At 46.3% G+C, this 23,228-nt stretch overlaps 2 protein-coding genes and 1 long non-coding RNA gene across 4 annotated transcripts; 1 reads left to right on the forward strand and 2 right to left on the reverse strand.

The window, feature by feature from the left end:
• Positions 1-688: 688 nt before the first annotated feature.
• LOC128818657 (uncharacterized) lies at positions 689-1,027 on the reverse strand. Its single transcript, XR_008440527.1, has 2 exons — positions 943-1,027; positions 689-718 (listed from the first exon to the last, which is right to left on the reverse strand). It is a non-coding gene; the product is annotated as an uncharacterized LOC128818657 (long non-coding RNA).
• Positions 1,028-1,424: 397 nt separating this feature from the next.
• Positions 1,425-7,782, forward strand: LOC128818646 (protein pitchfork-like). The gene is made up of 6 exons (XM_053998181.1): positions 1,425-1,547; positions 2,760-2,902; positions 3,920-4,003; positions 4,984-5,117; positions 6,375-6,501; positions 7,714-7,782. Exons 1-6 carry the CDS (start codon positions 1,523-1,525, stop codon positions 7,780-7,782), a joined length of 582 nt encoding a protein of 193 aa, XP_053854156.1. The 5' UTR covers positions 1,425-1,522.
• Positions 7,783-11,593: 3,811 nt separating this feature from the next.
• Positions 11,594-21,078, reverse strand: TAF8 (TATA-box binding protein associated factor 8). Of its 2 annotated transcripts, XR_008440525.1 has the most exons (9): positions 20,977-21,078; positions 19,241-19,394; positions 17,098-17,196; positions 16,804-16,866; positions 16,095-16,219; positions 14,842-14,989; positions 13,852-13,994; positions 12,280-12,656; positions 11,594-11,616 (listed from the first exon to the last, which is right to left on the reverse strand). XR_008440525.1 is itself a non-coding variant. In XM_053998180.1 (8 exons), the coding sequence occupies exons 1-8, from the start codon at positions 21,076-21,078 to the stop codon at positions 12,513-12,515; spliced, it is 978 nt and encodes a 325-aa protein (XP_053854155.1). In that variant the 3' UTR covers positions 12,239-12,512. The 2 variants fall into 2 exon arrangements, 1 of the variants encoding a protein (XP_053854155.1); XM_053998180.1 differs by lacking the exon at positions 11,594-11,616 and having other exon boundaries at positions 12,239-12,656.
• Positions 21,079-23,228: the final 2,150 nt, after the last annotated feature.

Here is a 23,228-nt window from a genome sequence, read left to right on the forward strand (position 1 = left end):
CACTCACTTCCACAACATTTTAACCGTTTATTAAAACCTTATTAAAAATACAAGAGAAGACTGAATGGAGAAAATATTACGTATTATTTAATTAATATATTACGAGTAAAGGATTTTTTTTTTTTCCCCACCATGTGCTCATCCACACGACGGAGGTTTTGCCCTTTAACCCTTTTTAGCCCGTCCCAAAGTTCTGTCCATCAGCTCCTTCTTTGCTGTCCAGTGGTGGAGTTTTACTTCCTTAAATCTTGACTGGGGGTCAGATGTTGCCATAGAGACGAGCCAACCTTCCCAAATGTCCCAAACCCAGGCCACCCCCCGATTAGGGGGATAAAACATAACTATAAATCCATAAAACATCTCCTAACATACACACACATGATATTTGCCTTTCAATTGTGAGAGCCAAGCACGGCATTGCCCATCTGTCACACCAAGGAAAATCCTTGGAAAATCCTGCCCTCTGCACAGCGCAGTCCTCCCATCCCTGCAGCTGCTGGAGTGGCAGTGGGAGTGCAGGAGGAGCTGCAGTGCTGGTGGTGGGGACGGGCACGGAGATCCCAATCCCCATCCCGATCCCATTCCAGCCCAGTGACCCCTCTGATCCCATTGCACACAGCGAGGATGAGTCAGTGAAGCTTTACACAAAACCAACAGCTTCCTGCTTCAACTCGCTTCCTCCTTTAGATTCTCTCACGTGAAAAACACCTTCACTCTCCTGTGAAAATGTAATAATAAAAAGTTTAATAATAATGTGATAATAAAAAAAATAATAATAATGTAATAATAAAAAAGTTTAATAATAATGTGATAATAAAAAGTTTAATAACGATGTGATAATAAGAAGTTTAATAAAGGACAATAGGGGACAAGGACCATAGAGCAGAGGTTATTGGGTCAGCCAAGAGCACCCTGTTATCTTCGGGGATAGCCCTTAAATACCTTTTAATTACATCAGCCTGTTGCATCTTCATAGATCCTGATGCAAATCCATGAACTAGTTTAGATTTTCCAGGAACTGTTTTACATGGCCTCTCCTCGGCTCCACCTTTTTAGACCATGGGTGTTGCCTGGCTGGGGTTTTGGTTCCCTTTTTTTATCACTCCCAGTTTGGGCCTTGCTCCACGCTTTCTTCAGACAGCAGATGCTGAGGGCTGGCAGATCTGTACAGGTACTGGACACAAAATGAGTGCACAGAAGCTTGGGGAGTTCAAAAGAGAAAAAGAGCCAGTTTTATATTCCCAAGCTTCTGTGCACTCATTTCGTGTCCAATAGCGACAGGGAAGGGCTTGGATTTCGTCCCAGCCGGGGATTTTTTGCTGCCCTGCCTTGGCAGCGACATGGAAACCGCGTCAGGAGCTGCTGTCCCATCGCCCGGGCTGTGACATCACAACGCCAGGCTGCTGCCCGGAGCCAGCCCGGCCCATTCCCGAGGGAAATGCCGCACCCTGGGCTTTTCCCCATCCCCCTGCTCCCTGCCCGCAGCGCCTGAGCCCGTCCCGGGGGGCTCTGCCCGGCCAGGATGGCAGCGCGGCACGACCCCAAAGGTGAGAGCCGGGGGCACCCAGGGGGGCTGGGTTTGCTTCTCCTCCGCCTCCCCAGTGCCATCAGCTTCTCCAGGATCTTCCCAGATCCCAGCTCCCTGCTCAGGCTGGGAAAAACCAGCCCTGCCTGGAAAATTCACCCACAAACACCAGAGGTTTATGTCCAAAAAGGAGACAGAGGAGTCCTTTTACTTTGTCCCAGTAACGGGACAGCCCATGGGGCATCCCCTGGGCTCTCTCCAATTTTTGGAGGACGCTGCCTCCTTTTTATCCCAATTTCCCCTCTCTCTTTCCCCCTTGGCTGAGGTACTTGAGAGGTTCACACTTCCCAAAACGCCTGATACCAGAGATTCCCCTCTAATGTACAACCCTCCCTTTTCATTTTTAATTCTTATGGAATTTAGGGTTTTCCCCCATTATTTCTTTCATCTTTCAATATCCAATTCCATTTATCAGCCACCCTACAGTTTGTTTGTAAAGGCAAATATCTTTTTTTCCCCATCCATCAATCAGTGGAGTCCTTTCCCATTGTTTCTTTTCTCTCTCAGTGCTGGTTTCATCTACCAGCAGACCCACAAAAAGACAAATCTGTCATTCCTCTCAGCCCCTCGTGGCTGTGGAGAGGCAGAGGCAAAGGGCACACCCTGTTGCCCTGATTTTTAAAAGTGTTCAGTTTTCTTTTATAGTTCTTTTAAAAGTTTTAACGTTCTCATAAAACTTCTTTAGCCTTCTGATGATGTTTACATATTTGAGAGTCAGAGCTCCCACACAATTTCACGTATAAATAGAATTGTTTCCTTATTTCTCTGTGGGTGGAGAGAAATGATTGATTGATCTTTGGGCCAGTGTGGTTGGAGAGGTGGTAATTCCATCCTCCAACCCACGGTCACCTTTGGAATTCTATAAATACCAAATGTTTGAATAAAACTGGCTCTTTTTCTCTTCTGAACTTCCCAAGCTTCTGTGTGCCCATTTCGTGTCCACTAACAACAAGACCCCTCCCAAATATCCAGGGCAAAGACAAATCTGTCATTCCCTGTGAAAGACAAATCTGTTTGGAAAGACAAACCCCTCACTCCTCTCAGCCCCTCGTGGCTTTGCAGAGGCAGAGGCAAAGGGCCCAGGGATGAACAGCACGTGCTCACTCTTTTCTCTCTTTTCTCTCTTTTTTTTTTTTCCCCTTGTTTATCCCATTTCCCTGTGCCCGACCCCCAGCTGTGGCAAAGCTCATCTCCTTTGGGACGACTCAAGAACGGAAAATGTTCCCCCACTACTTCGCCCCAGACAGGCTGGGCATCGAGGTGCTCGGGGTGCGGGGCAGCCCCTTCCTGGGGCCAGGCTCTTACCTGGGGCCACAGGTGAGCTCGTCCTTCATTTCGGGGTCTCTCGGGGTTCTGTGCTCAGGATGACCCCAAGATCATCAAAAGTCTTTTCCTCCCAGCCCTGCAGCCAAAGAAGAAGTCCAGATGCGTTGGTTTTGCTTCTCAATTTTAATTAATTTCAATTTTGTTTATTTTCTCTGTCACATTCTCTCTCTGCCCTGCTGAGCTCTGTCCAACATTCTGCCTGCCCTCAGGGCAGTGTTCACATTTTATACCCAAAAACTCCGTGTGCTTTATTTCTGATTAATTCCCAATACCTCTCCCCTGTGTTACACACAGTGCCTCTACTCTAAACCGACAAAAAGTGTCACCATCACAGTGAAAGAAGGAGGACAAGAAGAAGGACAAGACACACCCAAATTCCCCCATCTTGCCTCCTGAACCCCATTCTAAAAAATCCCCAAAATTCTACTTTTTCACCCTGTGTCACATTAACTCAAACTCTTGTGACCTGTAAATCTTCACGCAAAGTTGGCAGGTTTTTTTCCACGGGCTAAAATGGAAGCCACGGGTGGTTTTGACTTTATGCCAAGGTCTCTGAGCCAGCCAGGATCTGCAATAGCCAGAAATTAAGGGAATTATTAGGAAAAACTTTAATAGGAAAAGTATCACGCACTCCTGCCCTCAAAACCCACTGCAGGATGGAAAAAGGAAATTTTTCTAGGAAAAGGAATTATCTCCTTTCCCAACCAGTCCTCGAGGCTCTGCAGTAGTGAGAAATTAAGGGAATTATTGGGAATAAGTTTAATTGGAATAGTGTCTGCTGCTCGTGCATTCCTGCCCTGAAAAGCCACTGCAGGATGTCCCACATCCACCTGGGAAAAGGAATTATCTCCTTTCCCAACAGATCCTCGGGGCTCTGAAGTAGTGAGAGGTTAAGGGAATTATTGGGAATAAGTTTAATTGGAATAGTGTCTGCTGCTCGTGCATTCCTGCCCTGCAAACGATGCCTTTGAACAATGCCAATAAATAATTTTGGCTTTCAAACTGCAGGAGAACATCCTGAAATCCTCCATGAGCACCCGGGGGTACGTGCTGGGAGCCAGGACAGCCCCGCGCTTCCAGCAGAAGGCTCAGGTAAGGAGAGCAAAAAAAAGAGGCGACAAGCAGCCTAAAAAGAGGGGAAAAGCAGCAAAAATCCAGAGAAAAAGCAGCAAAAAATAGGAGAAAAGTAGCAAAAAAGGAAGGGGAAAAGCAGCCAAAAAGAGGAGAAAAGCAGCCAAAAAAACACGGAAAAGCATAAAAAAAAAAAAAAAAAAAAAAAAACGAGGGAAAAAGCAACAGAAAAGAGGGGAAAAGCAGGAAAAAGGAGGAGGAAAAGCAACCCAAAAGCAGCAAAAAAAGAGGGGAAAAAGCAGCCAAAGGATTCCCCAGCCCGGCTGCGCCAGCAGCGGGCGGCTGCTCCGGGCGGGCGGGGTTTTGGGCACGCCCGGCGCCGTGTCCCGCACTCCCAGCCCCATTCCCGCACTCCCATCTCCCTTCCCACAGTTCCAGTTCCATTCCCGCACTCCCAGCCCCATTCCCGCACTCCCAGCTCCCTTCCCGCACTCCCAGTTCCATTCCCACACTCCCAGCTCCGTGTCCCGCACTCCCATCTCCATTCCCGCACTCCCAGCTCCATTCCCGCACTCCCAGCCCCGTGTCCCTCATTCCCATCTCCCTTCCCGCACTCCCCGCTCCATTTCCCCACTCCCAGCTCCATTCCCGCACTCCCATCTCCATTCCCGCATTCCCATCTCCCTTCCCGCACTCCCCGCTCCGTGTCCCGCATTCCCATCTCCCTTCCCGCACTCCCCGCTCCGTGTCCCGCATTCCCATCTCCCTTCCCGCACTCCCCGCTCCGTGTCCCGCATTCCCATCTCCCTTCCCGCACTCCCCGCTCCGTTTCCCTCATTCCCAGTTCCATTCCCGCACTCCCCGCTCCGTTTCCCTCATTCCCAGTTCCATTCCCGCGCTCCCAGCCCCATTCCCGCATTCCCATCTCCCTTCCCGCACTCTCAGCCCCGTGTCCCTCATTCCCAGTTCCATTCCCGCACTCCCCGCTCCGTTTCCCGCAGGCCGTTTCCCCCGGTCCCGCCGCCTACGGGCCCTTCCCGGCGGAGCGCGGCCGGGGCCGGCCCGCCGCCGTTCCCTTCTCCTCCAGCAGCCGCCGCTTCCCGAGCCGCCCTCGGGACCAGGATCTGTACCCCGGGTGAGTGAAACCCTTCCCCCGCACAAACAAAAAACCCCAAAAAAACGAACAAAAAAAACCCAACAGACCCCAAAAAACTAAAAAAAAAAACCCAAAAAAACCCCCAAAAAAACCCCAAAAAAACAAAAAAAAAAAAACCACAAAAAAACCCCAAAACAACAAAAACAAAGCAAAACAAAACAAACCCCAAAAAAACCCCAAAAACCTAAAAACATCCCCCACCCAAAAAAAAACAAAACCTCAAAACCCCCAAAAAACCAAACAAAAAATAGATTTTTCTCTCCTAAAAAGAAGGGTTTTTAGCTGCAAAACGAAGGTTTTGATGTCCAGAAATAATCACTGGGATGATTTGGCGAATGCTGGGACATTTTGGTTACTATTGGGCTATTTTGGTTAATACTGGGCTATTTTGGTTAATACTAGAATATTTTGGTTAACACTGGGATATTTTCGATAGCACTGGGACATTTTGGCCAACACTGGGATATTTTGGCTAACACTGGGATGTTTTGGTTAATATTAGAATATTTTGGCTAGCCCTGGGACACTTTGGCTAGCACTGGGACACTTTGGCTAGCACTGGGACATTCTGGCTAGCACTGGGACACTTTGGCTAGCACTGGGACATGCTGGCTAGCACTGGGACATTCTGGCTAGCACTGGGACATTCTGGCTAGCCCTGGGACACTTTGGCTAGCCCTGGGACACTTTGGCTAGCCCTGGGACACTTTGGCCAGCACTGGGACACTTTGGCTAGCCCTGGGACACTTTGGCTAGCCCTGGGACATTCCGGTCAATATTAGAATACTTTGGCTAGCACTGGGACACTTTGGCTAGCCCTGGGACACTTTGGCTAGCCCTGGGACATTCCGGTCAATATTAGAATACTTTGGCTAGCACTGGGACACTTTGGCTAGCCCTGGGACACTTTGGCTAGCACTGGGATATTTTGGCTAGCCCTGGGACACTTTGGCTAGCACTGGGACATTCTGGCTAGCACTGGGACACTTTGGCTAGCCCTGGGACACTTTGGCCAGCACTGGGACACTTTGGCTAGCCCTGGGACATTCTGGTCAATATTTTGGCTAGCCCTGGGACACTTTGGCCAGCACTGGGACACTTTGGCTAGCACTGGGACATTCTGGCTAGCACTGGGACACTTTGGCTAGCCCTGGGACACTTTGGCTAGCACTGGGACACGCTGGCTAAACCAAAGCCAGCTCCCGGGCGGATCCGAACGTTTCCTGGCGCCTCCAGGCCCGGCGCGTACGAGCTCCGGGAGCCCTCGGGCAGGAAAGTGGCGTGGCCGATGAAATTCGGGGCTCCCGACTGGGCGGCGCTGCCGCGGCCCCCGCGGAGGATGCTGAAGGTGCAGGTGCAGAAGGTGGGGACGGCTCCAAGCGGGAAATGCCTTTGCGCTCCACATGCCCGCTCTTGTGCTGAGTGTTGCTTTATTTTTTATTTTATATATATATATATATATATATATATATATATATATATATATTTATTTATTTATTTAAATTTAATCTTATTTATTTAAATCCCTTTGCACTCCACATTCCCGCTCTTGTGTTGAATATGACTTTATATGTATATAAATATATATATATATAATATATATAATATTATATATATAATATATACAATATATATAATATATATAATATATACAATATATACAATATATATAATATATAATATATAATATATAATATATAATATATATAATGTATATAATATATATATGTATATAAAAATATATTTTTCATATATATATACATATACATATATATATATATATATATGTATATATTTGAATTTTATTTATTTATTTAAATTCCTTTGCACTCCATATTCTCACTATTTTATTGAATATTACTTTATTTTGTATATTATTTAATTTTTAAAATTTCATTTTATTTATTTATTTTCTATTTTTCCACTTTCTCTATATTTTGTTCTCCGTTCCTGCCTGAAATCTTCAAAGAGACAAAATTTCCTTTTAATTTCCCTTTTCACTGCACATTTGCACTGTTTTATTGAATATTATTTTATTATTTATTTTATTAATTTATATATTTATATTTATATTTATATTTATATTTTATACTTTTATATTTTACTTTTTCACTGCACATTTTCACTGTTTCATTGAATATTATTTTATTATTTATTTTATTAATTAATATATTTATATTTATATTTATATTTATATTTATATTTATATTTTCATTTTTAATTTCTCTTTTCACTGCTGTGTTTTCCTCTCCTGCCCCTGAGAGGAAATTTCCTTTTTCACTTCACATTTGCACCAATTTTTTTTTCTATTTTTTCCCTTAAATCACTCCTGGTTGCAAAACCCTTCCAAAAAAAAAAAAAAAAAACAAAACTAAAAATCTTTTACTCAGAAATTTTCTCCACTTTCCACCCCAAAAGCAGCAAAGTGGGGTGGAAATCTGATTTAAAAATCCGATTTTTAATCTCCGCGGGGAGGAAAATCTGATTTAAATCCCGATTTTTGGTCTCCCCCCCTTCGTTTTCCAGCGCGTTTTCATTGTTGGGAATTAAAATTTATTTTATTTTTTTTTTTAAGATGACTGTGGATAAAAAATTCCAGAAGAATCAGGGCAGGGAGGCGTACCTGAGGCTGCACCAGAGCTGAGCAGAAATGCTTCATCTGGGGAAAATCCGCATTTCACCCGCGGCACAGCCCCGATAAATCGAATTTTTCTCAATGGTTTTCATGGTTTTCATTCATTCCCTCGGCTCAATGCTCCCAGCCCGGCCTCTGGGGGAGAAACTGAACTCCAGAATTTGTCTTGAAATTGTTTAAATTAAATGGAAATAAATTCAATTCTATTAAAAAAAATTAAATTAAATTAAATTAAATTAAATTAAATTAAATTAAATTAATTAAATTAAATTAAATTAAATTAAATTAAATTAAATTAAATTAAATTAAATTAATTAAATTAAATTAAATTAATTAAATTAAATTAAATTAAAATAAAATTAAAATAAAATAAAATAAAATAAAATAAAAATAAAATAAAATAAAATAAAATAAAATAAAATAAATAAAATAAAATAAAATAAAATAAAATAAAATAAAATAAAATAAAATAAAATTAAATTAAATTAAATTAAATTAAACTAAACTAAATTAAATTAAAATAAAATAAAATAAAATAAAATAAAATAAAATAAAATAAAATAAATTAAATTAAATTAAATTAAATTAAATTAATTAAATTAAATTAAATTAAAATAAATTAAATTAAAATTAAATTAAATTAAATTAAATTAAAATTAAAATAAAATAAAAATAAAATAAAATTAAATTAAATTAAATTAAATTAAATTAAATAATTAAATTAAATTGTTAAATTGGAAGCTGTGTGAAAAGATTTTAATGGGTTTTAAGTATTTTGAAATATTTGAAAGTCTTTTCAATGCGTCGGAGATTTCTTTTTAAAATATTTGAATGTGATGAACGGAAAGAAAAGAATAATAGATAAAAATGCATTTAAATATATAAATATATAAAATAAATATATATAATTTATATATTTTATATAAATATATAAATATATTAACATAGAAATAAATATATTAATATATAAATATATAAATCTATTAATATATAAAAGCAAAACTGAAGTAAAAATTCAAATTCTAAACTTTCTTTTAACATGTCTCTACTTGAAATCGATATTCTCACTTTTAGTACCCAAATTTGAATTTTTTTTTCTAAAATTCCTTTGATTATGAACCTAATAAATTATTATTCTGTTCCTTTTTTTATTTCCTTTTATTTTCTTTATTTATATTTTCTTTATTTCATATTTTATTTCTATTTTGCTTATTTATTTATTTCCTATTTATTTTCCTATTATTTCTATTTTTTTTTCATTTATTTCCTTCAATTTCCTTCCTACTTGACTTCAATTTATTCATTGCTATGAAATTAATAAAGGACCATAATAATACTTAATACCTTTACTAAATAACTCTAAATAGAAATATATTTCTATTTATACCCAATAGAAATATGTCATGGTTGGACACTGGCGCAATGCCAGCGTCCCCATGAAAATGCACCTTCCCCAAATAAATGCTGTGAGATGTGATCAGGAACAGAGCAGAGCAGGCCCAAGCTTAATAACAGAGGGAAAAAACTTTATTAAACTACTACTAATACAGAAAACACATGAAGTAAATCCAGGATGATTTTAAACCACCCCTCCTCCTCCCAATTCCAAAAACACCCAGCCATGAAACATCACCCGGGATTCCTGATCAAATCACCACCCTTCAGATAATCAATACTCAAGCTATCAAGGGAGAGAGGAGTCTCTCCTGCACCACAGACCCCAGGAAACACAGCTGCCCCCCTGTGTTTCCCTGTCACACATGGCAACCGCCCGGAGAAAATCTGCCAGTGTGACACTCTCCATTCCATGTCACAGTGCTCTCACCACCGTGCATGGACAGATTGCTTATAGGGCTCCTTTAAGGATGCTTTGCCACGGACCCAAAGATACAACAGTTCAGCTTCTCATCCTGGGACTACAGTCCCCCCCATTTTCCCCTGGGGCCGAGGGTCCAAGAACAGAGATCATCTTCTTCCCGAAGACAGAGGGTATCACCATTCCCTCCTCAGCTCTCTTTGTTTCTCGCCATTCTTGTGCTGCTCGAAGCTGAAACAGCTCTCCCTGGGTCACCACTGCATCCCCCTAAAATGCAGTCTCCATTGCAGGAGAGTTTGGTTCAGTCCATGGCTAACAAGAAAAGTCCAGCCAAAAGCTACTCCATCATCTCTTCCCACCTAAATATTTCTTCTTCTAACATCTCAGTTCCCGGACTGTCTCTCTTCCACTACAAATCAAGGAGGAGTAATACTTTTAAAAAGCCCTCATTTCCTGGAAAGGGTTAAAAGTTCAGACTCCCTGGATGGCTGATATCTCGGTCCGGCGTTCCGCCTCCCACGCTGGGCATTCCCCCCCTTCTCCTTCTCCTCTGCCGGCAAATCTCCAGGTGCCGCCAGGCTCTCTGTCTCTTTCCCTCTTGGGGGGGGTAAAGGCATCTCCGCTTCTCTCCACCCTTCCTCCAGGAGCTGGCTCGGTTCCAGACCCTCAGCCCCTCGGCCTACCTGGACAAGGCTGCATGGCTTCCCCTCCCCGACCCAGCCCGTGGCTGGGCAGGGGAGAGTCTGCACTCTCTGACGACCGGAACCACAGAGACAGTTCTCCTGGGAGTTCTTGCTTTCAACCCCCTGTGTTCTCAGAGGCGTGTCCATACTTTCAGTGCTCACTCCAGGTGCCAATATCCAAACCTGACCACTGATTGGTTTGACCCAACTTCCTGGAAAAAATTCACTTCCATGTCAAACCACGACAAAATACCTTTACTAAAGAATTCTTTTTATTATGAACATAAAAATGACAAATTGCTCGTAAGGAGATAAAATTTCTTTTATTATGAACATAAAAACTACAATTTTCATTCCACTTTTTTTTTTTTGTTTTTTTCCCTACCCAGCAAAGAATTTTTCTCCTTGCAGAAAACGAAAAAAAAAGTAAAAAAAACCCCAAAAAATAAAAGATAAAATATTTGGATATATACAAATATTTACATTTTTCACTCTGTACAAGCAAGGCACCAGCAGAAGTGACAGTGGGGGAGTTTTGAGATTTCATTTCCGATTTTTTTGGCAGGAAAAATGAGATTTTTTAATGATTTTTGTCCTCCCTGGGTGTTGGCGGGTCCTTGGGGGCGAAGGTGGAATTCTTGGAGGGTTGGGATTGGGATTTAATTAATTGGGATTTAATTAATTGGGTCAAAGGGAACCCAGAGCTGTGCTTTACCCCAGAAAACGCTGCAGGAAAATGAAACAAAGCCCTGCAGGGCCAGCCAGTAACCACAAGGGAGGTGTAAAAATACAGGAAATAAAGGGGAAATAAAGGAAATAAAAGGGGAAATAAAGGAAATAAAGGGGGAAATAAAGGGGGAAATAAAGGGGGGGAATAAAGGAAATAAAGGGGGAAATAAAGGGGGAAATACAGGAAATAAAGGGGGAAGTAAAGGGGGGAATAAAGGAAATAAAGGGGGAAATAAAGGGGGGAATAAAGGAAATAAAGGGGAAATAAAGGGGGGAATAAAGGAAATAAAAGGGGAAATAAAGGAAATAAAGGGGGAAATAAAGGGGGAAATAAAGGGGGGAAATACAGGAAATAAAGGGGGGAATAAAGGGGGGAAATACAGGAAATAAAAGGGGAAATAAAGGATGAAATAAAGGAAATAAAGGGGGGAAATAAAGGGGAAATAAAGAAAAGGGTGAAATAAAGGATGAAATAAAGGGGGAAATAAAGGGGGGAAATAAGGGAAGTAAAAGGCTGAAATAAAGGCAATAAAGGGTGAAATAAAGCAGGGGAAAAATCAACTGTGTCCCTCCACGCCCCGTGTCCTTCCATGTCCCGTGTCCATGTCCATGTCCCTCCATGTCCTGTGTCCATGTCCCGTGTCCATGTCCCATGTCCATGTCCCGTGTCCCATGTCCATGTCCCTCCATGTCCCGTGTCCATGTCCCGTGTCCATGTCCCATGTCCATGTCCCATGTCCATGTCCCGTGTCCATGTCCCGTGTCCATGTTCCATGTCCATGTCCCGTGTCCCTCCATGTCCCATGTCCATGTCCCGTGTCCATGTCCCGTGTCCATGTCCCGTGTCCATGTCCCTCCATGTCCCATGTCCCGTGTCCATGTCCCATGTCCATGTCCCTCCATGTCCCATGTCCATGTCCCTCCATGTCCCGCGTCCATGTCCCGTGTCCATGTCCCATGTCCCTTCACGCCCCGTGTCTCTCCATTTCCCATGTCCATGTCCCGTGTCCCTCCATGTCCCTCCATGTCCCGTGTCCATGTCCCATGTCTCTCCATTTCCCATGTCCATGTCCTGTGTCCATGTCCCGTGTCCATGTCCCTCCATGTCCCGTGTCCCTCCACGCCCCGTGTCTCTCCATTTCCCATGTCCATGTCCTGTGTCCATGTCCCGTGTCCATGTCCCTCCATGTCCCGTGTCCCTCCACGCCCCGTGTCTCTCCATGTCCATGTCCCATGTCCATGTCCCGTGTCCATGTCCCGTGTCCCGTGTCCCTCCACGCCCCGTGTCTCTCATCCCTTCAGAACACAAATCCTCCCCACAGCAGAAGCCAAAGTCCCCCGGACAATTCCCGGGTGGTTTTTCCTGGAGCGTCGCAGTGAGCAGAGGCAAAGCAGGGTGGGCGTGGAGCTCCCCACGCTGAGAGATCCCTCCTCAGCTGCTCTGCCTCTCCTGACCCCTTGTGTGAAATTCCCAGAGGAATTTGGGGATTTGGGAATCCCACCCCGCCCCGTCACTTCTTCCTGCGGATTTTGGGTTTCTTCACGGGCCGCAGGTAGGGGTTGTCGATGACGTTCTCCTCCCCGTTCCTGCTGCCTGCCAGGGAGCTGCTCTGCTGCAGCGCTGAGGTGTTCTCCTTCTCGGGCCCTGCATCATCCTGGCACAGCCAAAAAACAACAATTAAAAAAAAAAAAAAAAAACCCAAAGCCAGCCTCAGAAATCCTCCTGCCCGCAGGATGCGTCCCTGCTCCATCCCTGGAAGTGTCCAAAGCCAGGCTGGAGCAATCTGGGATAGGGGAAGGTGTCCCTGCCCACGGGACAAGATTTTTATCTCACCCCCAAACCATTCCAGGATTGGGAAAAAAAGATTTTTTTTATTATTTTTGTCCCCCCTGGATGGTGGGGGATCCTTGGAGGTGGAGGTGGAATTCTTGGAGGATTGGGCCAAAGCACAGGAGCCTTTTCTGATGGGAATTTAATCCACATTTTGGGTTTTCATTCCAGGATTCCAAGTTCAAAGCCCAGAAGCTGTGGGCAGGAGGGATAATCAACAACCAAGCACACAAGGGGCTGCATGAGGCCTCCTGGTTTCTGAGACAGGAAAATCCCTCGGGAAACCGAAAATTCGGGATGGACCGAAAGCTCCTGCTGCAGCCTCGTTCTGCACTGAGCTCTGCAGGGCCCTGGAGAACCAGGGCAAAGTTCAGTCCCACTTCCCATGTCCCAAGGACTGGAACCAGAATTCCAAGCTCAAGAACCCTGACACTGTTCAGTTCCACTTCCCATTTCCCAGGAGGCAGAGCCAGAATTCCAAGCTGGAGAACCCTGACAATGCTCAGTTCCATTTCCCATTTCCCATTTCCCATTTTTCATTTCCCAGGAAACAGAGCCAGGTTTTCCAAACTGGAGAACCCTGACAATGCTCAGTTCCATTTCCCAGGAAACAGCCAGGTTTTCCAAGCTGGGGAGTCCTGTCACTGCTCAGTTCCATTTCCCATTTCCCATTTCCCATTTCCCAGGAAACAGAGCCAGGTTTTCCAAACTGAAGAATTCTGACAATGCTCAGTTCCATTTCCCATTTCCCTTTTCCCATTTCCCATTTCCCATTTCTCATTTCCCAGGAAACAGAGCCAGAATTCCAAGCTGGAGAGTCCTGACACTGCTCAGTTCCATTTCCCATTTCCCATTTCCCATTTCCCAGGAAACAGAGCCAGAATTCCAAGCTGGGGAGCCCTGTCACTGCTCAGTTCCATTTCCCATTTCCCATTTCCCATTTCCCATTTCCCAGGAGGCAGAGGCAGGTTTTCCAAGCTGCAGGAATGGCCCCCAGGAGCCCCCCGGGGTGGCCCTACCGTGCTCATGTGCAGCGGGAGGTTCTCGGTGTCCGTCTGCTCGTCCTGCTCCGAGGAATCCGTCTCCTCCATCTGCTGCATCTCCAGCTCGGAGGGGAGCAGGGCTGTCAGGTAGGGCACAGTGAAAGGCCTGGCAGCAATCACTGGCATCAGGGAAAAGAGGAGACACAGTCAGGAAGCTGGGGGAAATTCCTCCCCTCAGAAATTAAGGACAAAGTTATGGAGATCAAACATTTCGCTGGATCTGGGTTTGGATACGTTTCCTTTTCCTGCTGCTCCCAAGGATCAGGAAGGAAATCCTGATCCCTAAAAGATGGCAGTCTCTACTTCCCAATTTTCCTGATCCTTAAAAGATGGCAGTCTCTACTTCCCAATCTCCTGATCCCTAAAAGTTGGCAGTCTCTAATTCCCAATTTCCTAATCCCTAAAAGATGGAAGTCTCTACTTCCCAATTTTCTGATCCCTAAAAGATGGCAGTCTCTACTTCCCAATTTTCTGAATCTCTTTTATGTTTCCAGCAGTGTTCCAACAGAGAAAATCCTTCCTGAGCTCCACCATAAAATCCCGGTTATCTGGGAAATTGGGTTCCTCTGAAATGAAAATTTGGAAATGAAAATGGCTTGCTGCCAGCAAGCCTTGGGAAAGTGGGAATTCTCATCACTGCCCTGCAGGAAGAGAGACAGGAAAATTTCCAGCAGCAGGAAAATGTCAGGGAGAAGAAATTCCTTGGTGAATTGGGGGGTGGAGCCAGGATTGGGATGAGATTTAGATTTAGGCCTTCTCCACCAGGAGAAAAAAGGGAACCTTTTTCTGCTTTTCCTCCCCATTTTAACCCCCAAATCCCTCCTTTCCCAACCTTCCATTGTGGGAATCCTTTCCCAAAACCCTCTAATTGTAAGGATTCCCACATGCAGCGCCTCAGCGGGGCAAACACCACGCACGGGATGATTCCCAAACCCTAAAGGGATGTGAAATCCTGGAATGACTGACGTGGGAATGTGCTGACATCATCCTTGAAGAGGCTCTGGGTCTCTCCTGTCTTGGCCATGAAGCGTGTGAGGGCCCTCTCCACGTCCCTCCGTTGGGAAGCCGCCTTCTCCCGCAGCACCTGGTAGTCGGACACGGGCTCCCGGTAGGTCTGGGGCAGGGAGAGACCGGGATGGAGGAGTTATGGAGCAGCTCCAGCTCCAAACTTCACAGGGATGGAGCAGCTCCAGCTCCAAACTTCACAGGGATGGAGCAGCCCCAGCTCCAAAATTCACAGGGATGGAGCAGCTCCAGCTCCAAACTTCACAGGGATGGAGCAGCTCCACTTCCAAACTTCACAGGGATGGAGCAGCTCCACTTCCAAACTTCACGGGGATGGAGCTGCTCCAGCTCCAAACTTCACAGGGATGGAGCAGCTCCAGCTCCAAAATTCACAGGGATGGAGCTGCTCCAGTTCCAAAACTCTCAGAGATGGAGCTGCTCCAGCTCCAAATAAATTCACGGGGATGGAGCTGCTCCATTCCCAAAATTCACAGGGATGGAGCAGCTCCAGCTCCAAATAAATTCACAGGGATGGAGCAGCTCCAGCTCCAAAATTCATAGGGATGGAGCAGCTCCAGCTCCAAAATTCACAGGGATGGAGCAGCTCCAGCTCCAAAATTCACAGGGATGGAGCAGCTCCAGCTCCAAACTTCACAGGGATGGAGCAGCTCCACTTCCAAAACTCTCAGGGATGGAGCTGCTCCAGTTCCAAAATTCTCAGGGATGGAGCTGCTCCACTCCCAAACTTCACGGAGATGGAGCTGCTCCACTCCCAAATAAACATCACAGGGATGGAGCTGCTCCAGCTCCAAACTTCTCAGGAATGGGGCTGCTCCAGTTCCAAATAAATTCACAGAGATGGAGCAGCTCCACTTCCAAATGTCACGGGGATGGAGCTGCTCCAGCTCCGAAATTCACAGGGATGGAGCTGCTCCACTTCCAAACTTCACAGGGATGGAGCAGCTCCAGCTCCAAACTTCACAGGGATGGAGCTGCTCCAGTTCCAAATAAATTCACAGAGATGGAGCAGCTCCACTTCCAAATGTCACGGGGATGGAGCTGCTCCAGCTCCGAAATTCACAGGGATGGAGCTGCTCCACTTCCAAAATTCACAGGGATGGAGCAGGTCCATCCACCCCACTCCTGGAAAAAAACACCCCACTCCTGGAATTCAAATGGACCCCAAACAGCATAAAAATGTTGTTTTCACTCACTGGTGTCTTGATGTAAGTGTGAGGATCTGGGAACTCTGGGAAATGGCCGGGAATGTGGGGTGGATGAGGCTTGTTCTGCCCAGCTGTCAGGGCTTTGGGGGTCACGGGCTGGTTTGTCACCGGAGCTGCAGGGGGGAAACAAACACAGGAATCAGGGAAAACACAGGAATCAGGGGAAACAACACAGGAATCAGGGAAAACAACACAGGAATCGGGAGAAAGAAACACAGGAATCAGGGAAAACAAACACAGGAATCAGGGGAAACAACACAGGAATCAGGGAAAACACAGGAATCAGGGGAAACAACACAGGAATCAGGGAAAACACAGGAATCAGGGGAAACAACACAGGAATCAGGGGAAACAACACTGGAATCAGAGAAAACAACACAGGAATAAGGGAAAACACAGGAATCGGGGAAAACACAGGAATCCTCCTGCCCAGGGTCCCCCAAAGCTCTGAGCCCATCCCTGACCCCATCCAATCCATGACCTTGGGATTGGCATCCCAGAAGGGAAAAGGATCCCTGCAGACAAAACCACCCCGAGGGCTCTCCCGAGTCACCGAGGTCCCTTCACTGCAATAGAGGAGCCCGGAATTCCTGGGATTATCCCACAGAAAGCTCATCAGGAGCTCTCTGAAAGGCAGCAGAGAGGGATTCCAGGCTATTCCCAGCCCCCTGCAGACCAGGAAAGGTCCTCCACATACGGGCAGTGATCACCATCCTCTGGGAGCGCTTGGCGTAGGCGGGAAGAGTTTCCACGTTGAAGCCTGGAACACAGAAGAGGAAAAAAGGAATTTATCCTGTCAAAATCCTCCTCCCTCCAGAATTTTTCCCAAATTAAACAAGAATGGGATGGGTCAGAGAGCAGGCAATGGGAAGGGTCATGGAAAACCGTGAGCTGTGCGTGTCCACAGCAGCGGGCACCGCCCGAATCCCAGATTTTGGGGGCAGATTTCCCAATCCAGAGGTGGAAAGAGCGGGAAGAGGGAGCTGCTCACCCATTTCCACCAGGGTCACCACGATGTCTGAGAGCGTGGGCTGGGTCCTGGCTGTGTGCTCGCAGTAGGACTTGGCACTCCTCCCAATTTCTGAAATATCTGCAGGATAAAACCACCAGGGATTTAATTCTCACCGTGAATTTCTGAATATCTCAATTTCTGAAATATCTGCAGGATATCCTCCCAATTTCTGAAATATCTGCAGGATATCCTCCCAATTTCTGAAATATCTGCAGGATATTCTCCCAATTTCTGAAATATCTGCATGATAAAACCACCAGGGATTTAATTCTCACTGTGAATTTCTGAATATCTCAATTTCTGAAATATCTGCAGGATAAAACCACCAGGGATTTAATTCTCACTGTAAATTTCTGAATATCTCAATTTCTGAAATATCTGCAGGATATTCTCCCAATTTCTGAAATATCTGCAGGATAAAACCACCAGGGATTTAATTCTCACCGTGGCCACGGCTGGGGCAGCTCCAGGGATGGGAATTTTCAACAAGGAATGAAAAACAACCCCTGGGGTGGGGCATTTTGCAGGGTGTGTGTTTAAAATGAAAGCGTGGGGATGGGAAGGATTTAAAAAAAAAAAAAAAAAAAAAATCAGCGTTTGCCGCGAAGGCAAAAGGCAAATCTGCATCCTCAGTTCCGGAAGGATTTTTGGGATTCTTGAGCACATCCAGAGGAGGCAGCTGGGGGTGCTCAGCCTGGAGAAAAGGAGACTCGGGGTGAGCTCAGCTCTCTCCACAGCTCCTGGGAAGCTGGGCTTGGGATTTTTCTCCAGGAGCTGACAGAACCATGGACACAGCCTGGAGCTGTGCCAAGGGAAATTCAGGTTGGACAAGTGGGAAAAGGGGTTTTACAGAAAGGGTGATAAAGTTCTGGAATGTTCTGCCCGGGGAGGTGGTGGAGTCACCAGCCCTGGGTGTGCTTAAAAAAAGATTGGATGTGGCACTGGGTGCCTTGGACTGGGGCTGAGTGCAGGGATTGGAGGCTGATTTTGGGGATTGGTGCCTTGGACTGGGGCAGATTTTGGGGATTTGTGCCTGGGATTTGGGGCTGATTTTGGGGATTGGTGCCTTGGACTGGGGCTGATTTTTGGGATTTCTGCCTGGGATTTGGAGCTGAATTTTGAGATTTGTGCCTGGGATTTGGAGCTGAATTTTGAGATTTGTGCCTGGGATTTGGAGTTGAATTTTGAGATTTGTGCCTGGGATTTGGGGCTGATTTTTGGGATTGGTGCCTTGGACTGGGGGCTGATTCCAGGGACTGGGGGCTGATTTCTGGGATTTGTGTCTGGGATTTGGGGCTGATTTCTGGGATTTGTGTCTGGGATTTGGGGCTGATTTTTGGGATTTGTGTCTGGGATTTGGGGCTGATTTTTGGGATTTGTGTCTGGGATTTGGGGCTGATTTCTGGGATTTGTGCCTTGGACCAGGGGCTGATTTCTGGGATTTGTGCCTGGGATTTGGGGCTGATTTTTGGGATTTGTGTCTGGGATTGGGGGCTGATTCCAGGGACTGGGGGCTGATTTCTGGGATTTGGGGCTGATATTTGGGATTTGTGCCATGGACCAGGGGCTGATTTTTGGGATTTGTGCCTGGGATTTGGGGCTGATATTTGGGATTTGTGTCTGGGATTGGGGGCTGATTTTTGGGATTTGTGCCATGGACCAGGGGCTGATTTCTGGGATTTGTGCCTGGGATTTGGGGCTGATATTTGGGATTTGTGTCTGGGATTGGGGGCTGATTCCAGGGACTGGGGGCTGATTTCTGGGATTTGGGGCTGATATTTGGGATTTGTGCCATGGACCAGGGGCTGATTTCTGGGATTTGTGCCTGGGATTTGGGGCTGATATTTGGGATTTGTGCCTGGGATTTGGGGCTGATATTTGGGATTTGTGCCTGGGATTTGGGGCTGATATTTGGGATTTGTGTCTGGGATTGGGGGCTGATTCCAGGGACTGGGGGCTGATTTCTGGGATTTGGGGCTGATATTTGGGATTTGTGCCATGGACTGGGGCTGATCTTTGCCCTTTACACGAGGCGCTAGCCCTGGGCTGCCCCCGTGGCTCCGGCAGCTCTCCCCCGGCGCGGGCACGGTGTGCAGCCAGGCCGGGCCCCGCGGGCACTCACAGCTCTGGATCATCTCGGTGAGCGTCTCCACCGCCGCGCGCTCGGCGCTCTCGAAGCCGGCCTCGGTGAGCAGCGAGCTGACCACCACCTGCAGCGTGCGGCGCCGCGCCAGCTGGTAATTGTCCGCAGGGCTGCCCGCCGGCTTGCTGCCGCGCTGCAACGGCAACAACGGCAACAATGGCAACGGGAACAACGGCAACAACGGGAACAATGGGAACAATGGCAACAACGGCAACAACGGCAACAATGGCAACGGGAACAACGGCAACGGGAACGGGAACAACGGGAACAATGGGAACAATGGCAACGGGAACGGCAACAATGGCAACGGGAACGGCAACAACGGCAACGGGAACGGCAACACCGGGAACGGGAACAACGGGAACAATGGGAACAATGGCAACGGGAACGGCAACAATGGCAACGGGAATGGCAACAACGGCAACAATGGGAATGGCAACAACGGCAACAATGGGAACAATGGGAATGGCAACGGGAATGGGAACAACGGCAACAATGGCAATGGCAACAACGGCAACAACGGCAACAACGGCAACAACGGGAACAATGGCAATGGCAACGGGAATGGCAACGGGAACGGCAACAACGGCAACGGGAATGGGAACAACGGCAACGGGAATGGCAACAATGGCGATGGGAACGGCAACAACGGCAACAACGGGAACGGCAACAATGGCAACAATGGAAACGGCAACAACGGGAACGGCAACAATGGCAACGGGAACGTCAATGGGAACAACAGCAACGGCAACGGGAATGGAAACGGGAACAATGGCAACGGGAACGGGAATGGAAACGGGACCAACGGGAACGGGAACGGGAACAGGAACAACAAGAGCGGTCAGGGCACGGGCAGGAGGGATGGCACCCCAGGAGAGACGGTGGGGTGGGATCCTTGGGATGGGATCCATGGGATGGCATGGATGGGACTGAATGGGATCCTTGGTATAAGAAGGGATGAGACCCACAGGATGAGATGAGATGGGATCAGATGGGATCCATGGGATGGGATGCATAGGACGGGATGGGATCCATTGCATGGGATGGGATGGGATGGGATCCATGGGATCCATGGGTTCCATGGGATGAGATCCACTGGATAGGATCCTTGGGATGGGATGGGATCCATGGGATGGGATGGATGGAATGAGATATATGGGATGGGATCCATGACATGTGATAGGATGAGATCCGCTGGATGGGATTCATTGGATTGGATGGGATGGGATCCATGGGATCCATGGGATGGGATGGGATCCATGGGATGGGATCCTTGGGATGGGGCAGGTGCACACACACACACACACACACACACGTCCTCTACGCTCATATACACACGTGGGCACGTGTGTGTGTGTATGTAAGTATTTATATGTGTATTTATGCAGATGTATATGAACACACACATTTACACTGCGTCCTCACAGAACCTCCCCAGACACTTTTGGGACGCGGCCCCTTTAAGGACCCCCTCACAAGCCCCGCCCCGCCCTCCGCCAGCCAATTCGAGCGCGCCATCCTCAGCCAATCAAACCCCGCCCGCCCTCAGGCCCTCCAGCCAATCAGCGCCTCCCTCTCTCCACCCGCCGCCTCCAGGCTCCGCGGCCTGGCCGCGGCCTCCTCCGCGCCCCGGAGGGATCGGGCGCTGCTGCCCCGCCCGGCCCCGCCGGGGACCCGCCCTCGCAGCCCCGCGCCCGGGGATGAGGCGCCGTTACCGTGCCGGAGCCCCCGGACGCTGTGTCGGCCATCTTGGAGCCATATGGAGCTGTGCGCATGCGCCAGGTGCGGGCGGGGCGATAGGCGGGAGCGCGGGGCATCGTGGGAGTTGTAGTGCAGGAGGAGCGAAGCGCGGAGCATTGTGGGAGTTGTAGTGCGGAGGCGGCTCAACATCTGGATGCGCCCACCCGCCGCACATCTGGATCCCGAAGGGCAGGGAACGAGATGAGATTGATGGTCCCGTCCACCCCAAACCGTTCTGGGCTTGCACAGGACATGAGGACCGCGAGGATTTGGCCGAGTCAGCAAAGTCTCCATTGAAACCTGATTTATGGCATCCCAAATTATCACATCCCAAATTATCACATCCCAAATTATCATATCCCAAATTATCACATCCCAAATTATCACATCCCAAATTATGGCATCCCAAATTATCATATCCCAAATTATCATATCCCAAATTATGGCATCCCAAATTATCATATCCCAAATAATCACATCCCAATTTATCATATCCCAAATTATCACATCCCAAATTATCATATCCCAAATTATGGCATCCCAAATTTTGGCATCCCAAATTATCATATCCCAATTTATGGCATCCCAATTTATCATATCCCAAATTATCACATCCCAAATGATCATATCCCAAGTTATCATATCCCAAATTATGGCATCCCTGGAGCTCCTTAATTCCGGTCTGTCCTTGAGGCAGGAGTTCCTGGCTTTTCCAACCTCAGCAATTCCACGATTTTATGGGGTCAGGATTTAGAGGCAAACCCTGCTGACCCCTCGTGCCCATCCCTATCCCATTTAAATGCAATTTATTTAAATTTAAATTTAAAATTTTAAAATTTAAATTTATTTAAAGTTTAAATAAAAATTTAAATTTTAATAAATTTAAATGAATATTTAAATTTAAATTTATTTTTAAAATTTATTTACATTTAAATTTAAATTCCATTTCCCCAAAAACGCCACAGGCACGGAGAGTGGGGAAAAGTTTCCAGGATGCAAAAAAACCCCTCAGAGGGTGCAAATTCCAGCTGGGAATTCTGCAGAGGACACCTGGAGCGGTTCAGTCTCCTGTCCCTGCGCTCCCGCCGTGGCTTCCCAGGGAAATGCGGGATCCGAGGTTGGATCAGCTCATTCCCAGGATTTCCTGGCTTTTCCAGCCTCAGCAATTCCATGATTTTATAACTCCATGGATCCAATGGGGTCAGGATTTAGAGGCAAACCCTGCTGACCCCTCGTGCCCATCCCCATCCCATTTAAATTCAATTTAAATTCCATTTCCCCAAAAACGCCACAGGCACGGAGAGTGGGGAAAAGTTTCCAGGATGCAAAAAAAACCCCCTCAGAGGGTGCAAATTCCAGCTGGGAATTCTGCAGAGGACACCTGGAGCGGTTCAGTCTCCTGTCCCTGCGCTCCCGCCGTGGTTTCCCGGGGAAATGCGGGATCGGGGCTGGAGCCGCTGCCAGCAGGGGGCGCGCTGGGACCGAGAAATTCGGATTGTGGATTCGGATTGGTGATTCGGGTTATTGATTCGGGTTATTGATTCGGATTGTTAATTCGGGTTATTGATTCGGATTGTTGATTCGGATTATTGATTCGGATTATTGATTCGGATTGTTAATTCGGATTGGTAATTCAGATTGTGGATTCGGGTTATTAATTCGGGTTATTGATTCGGATTGGTAATTTGGATTATTAATACGGGTTATTAATTCGGATTGTTAATTCAGATTATTAATTTGGATTGTTAATTCGGATTATTGATTCGGATTATTGATTTGGATTATTAATTCAGATTATTAATTAGTATTATTAATTTGTATTATTAATTCGGATTATTGATTCGGATTATTAATTTGTATTATTAATTAGTATTATTAATTCGGATTATTAATTCAGTTTGTTAATTCAGATTATTAATTCGGATTATTAATTCAGATTATTAATTCGGATTGTTAATTCGGATTATTATTTTGGATTATTAATTCGTATTATTAATTTGTATTATTAATTCGGATTATTAATTCGGATTGTTAATTCAGATTATTAATTCAGATTATTAATTCGGATTGTTAATTCAGATTATTAATTCGGATTATTAATTCGGATTGTTAATTCAGATTATTAATCCGGATTATTTCCTGAGCACTCCGTTCACAACCCCAGTCAGCAGCACGCAATGAATCCGTGCCGATTTTCAGCTGGGAAAATCCCACACTCGTCCCAAAA

This window comes from Vidua macroura, chromosome 24, assembly GCF_024509145.1.
Source record: "Vidua macroura isolate BioBank_ID:100142 chromosome 24, ASM2450914v1, whole genome shotgun sequence".
Lineage (NCBI taxonomy): Eukaryota > Metazoa > Chordata > Aves > Passeriformes > Viduidae > Vidua > Vidua macroura.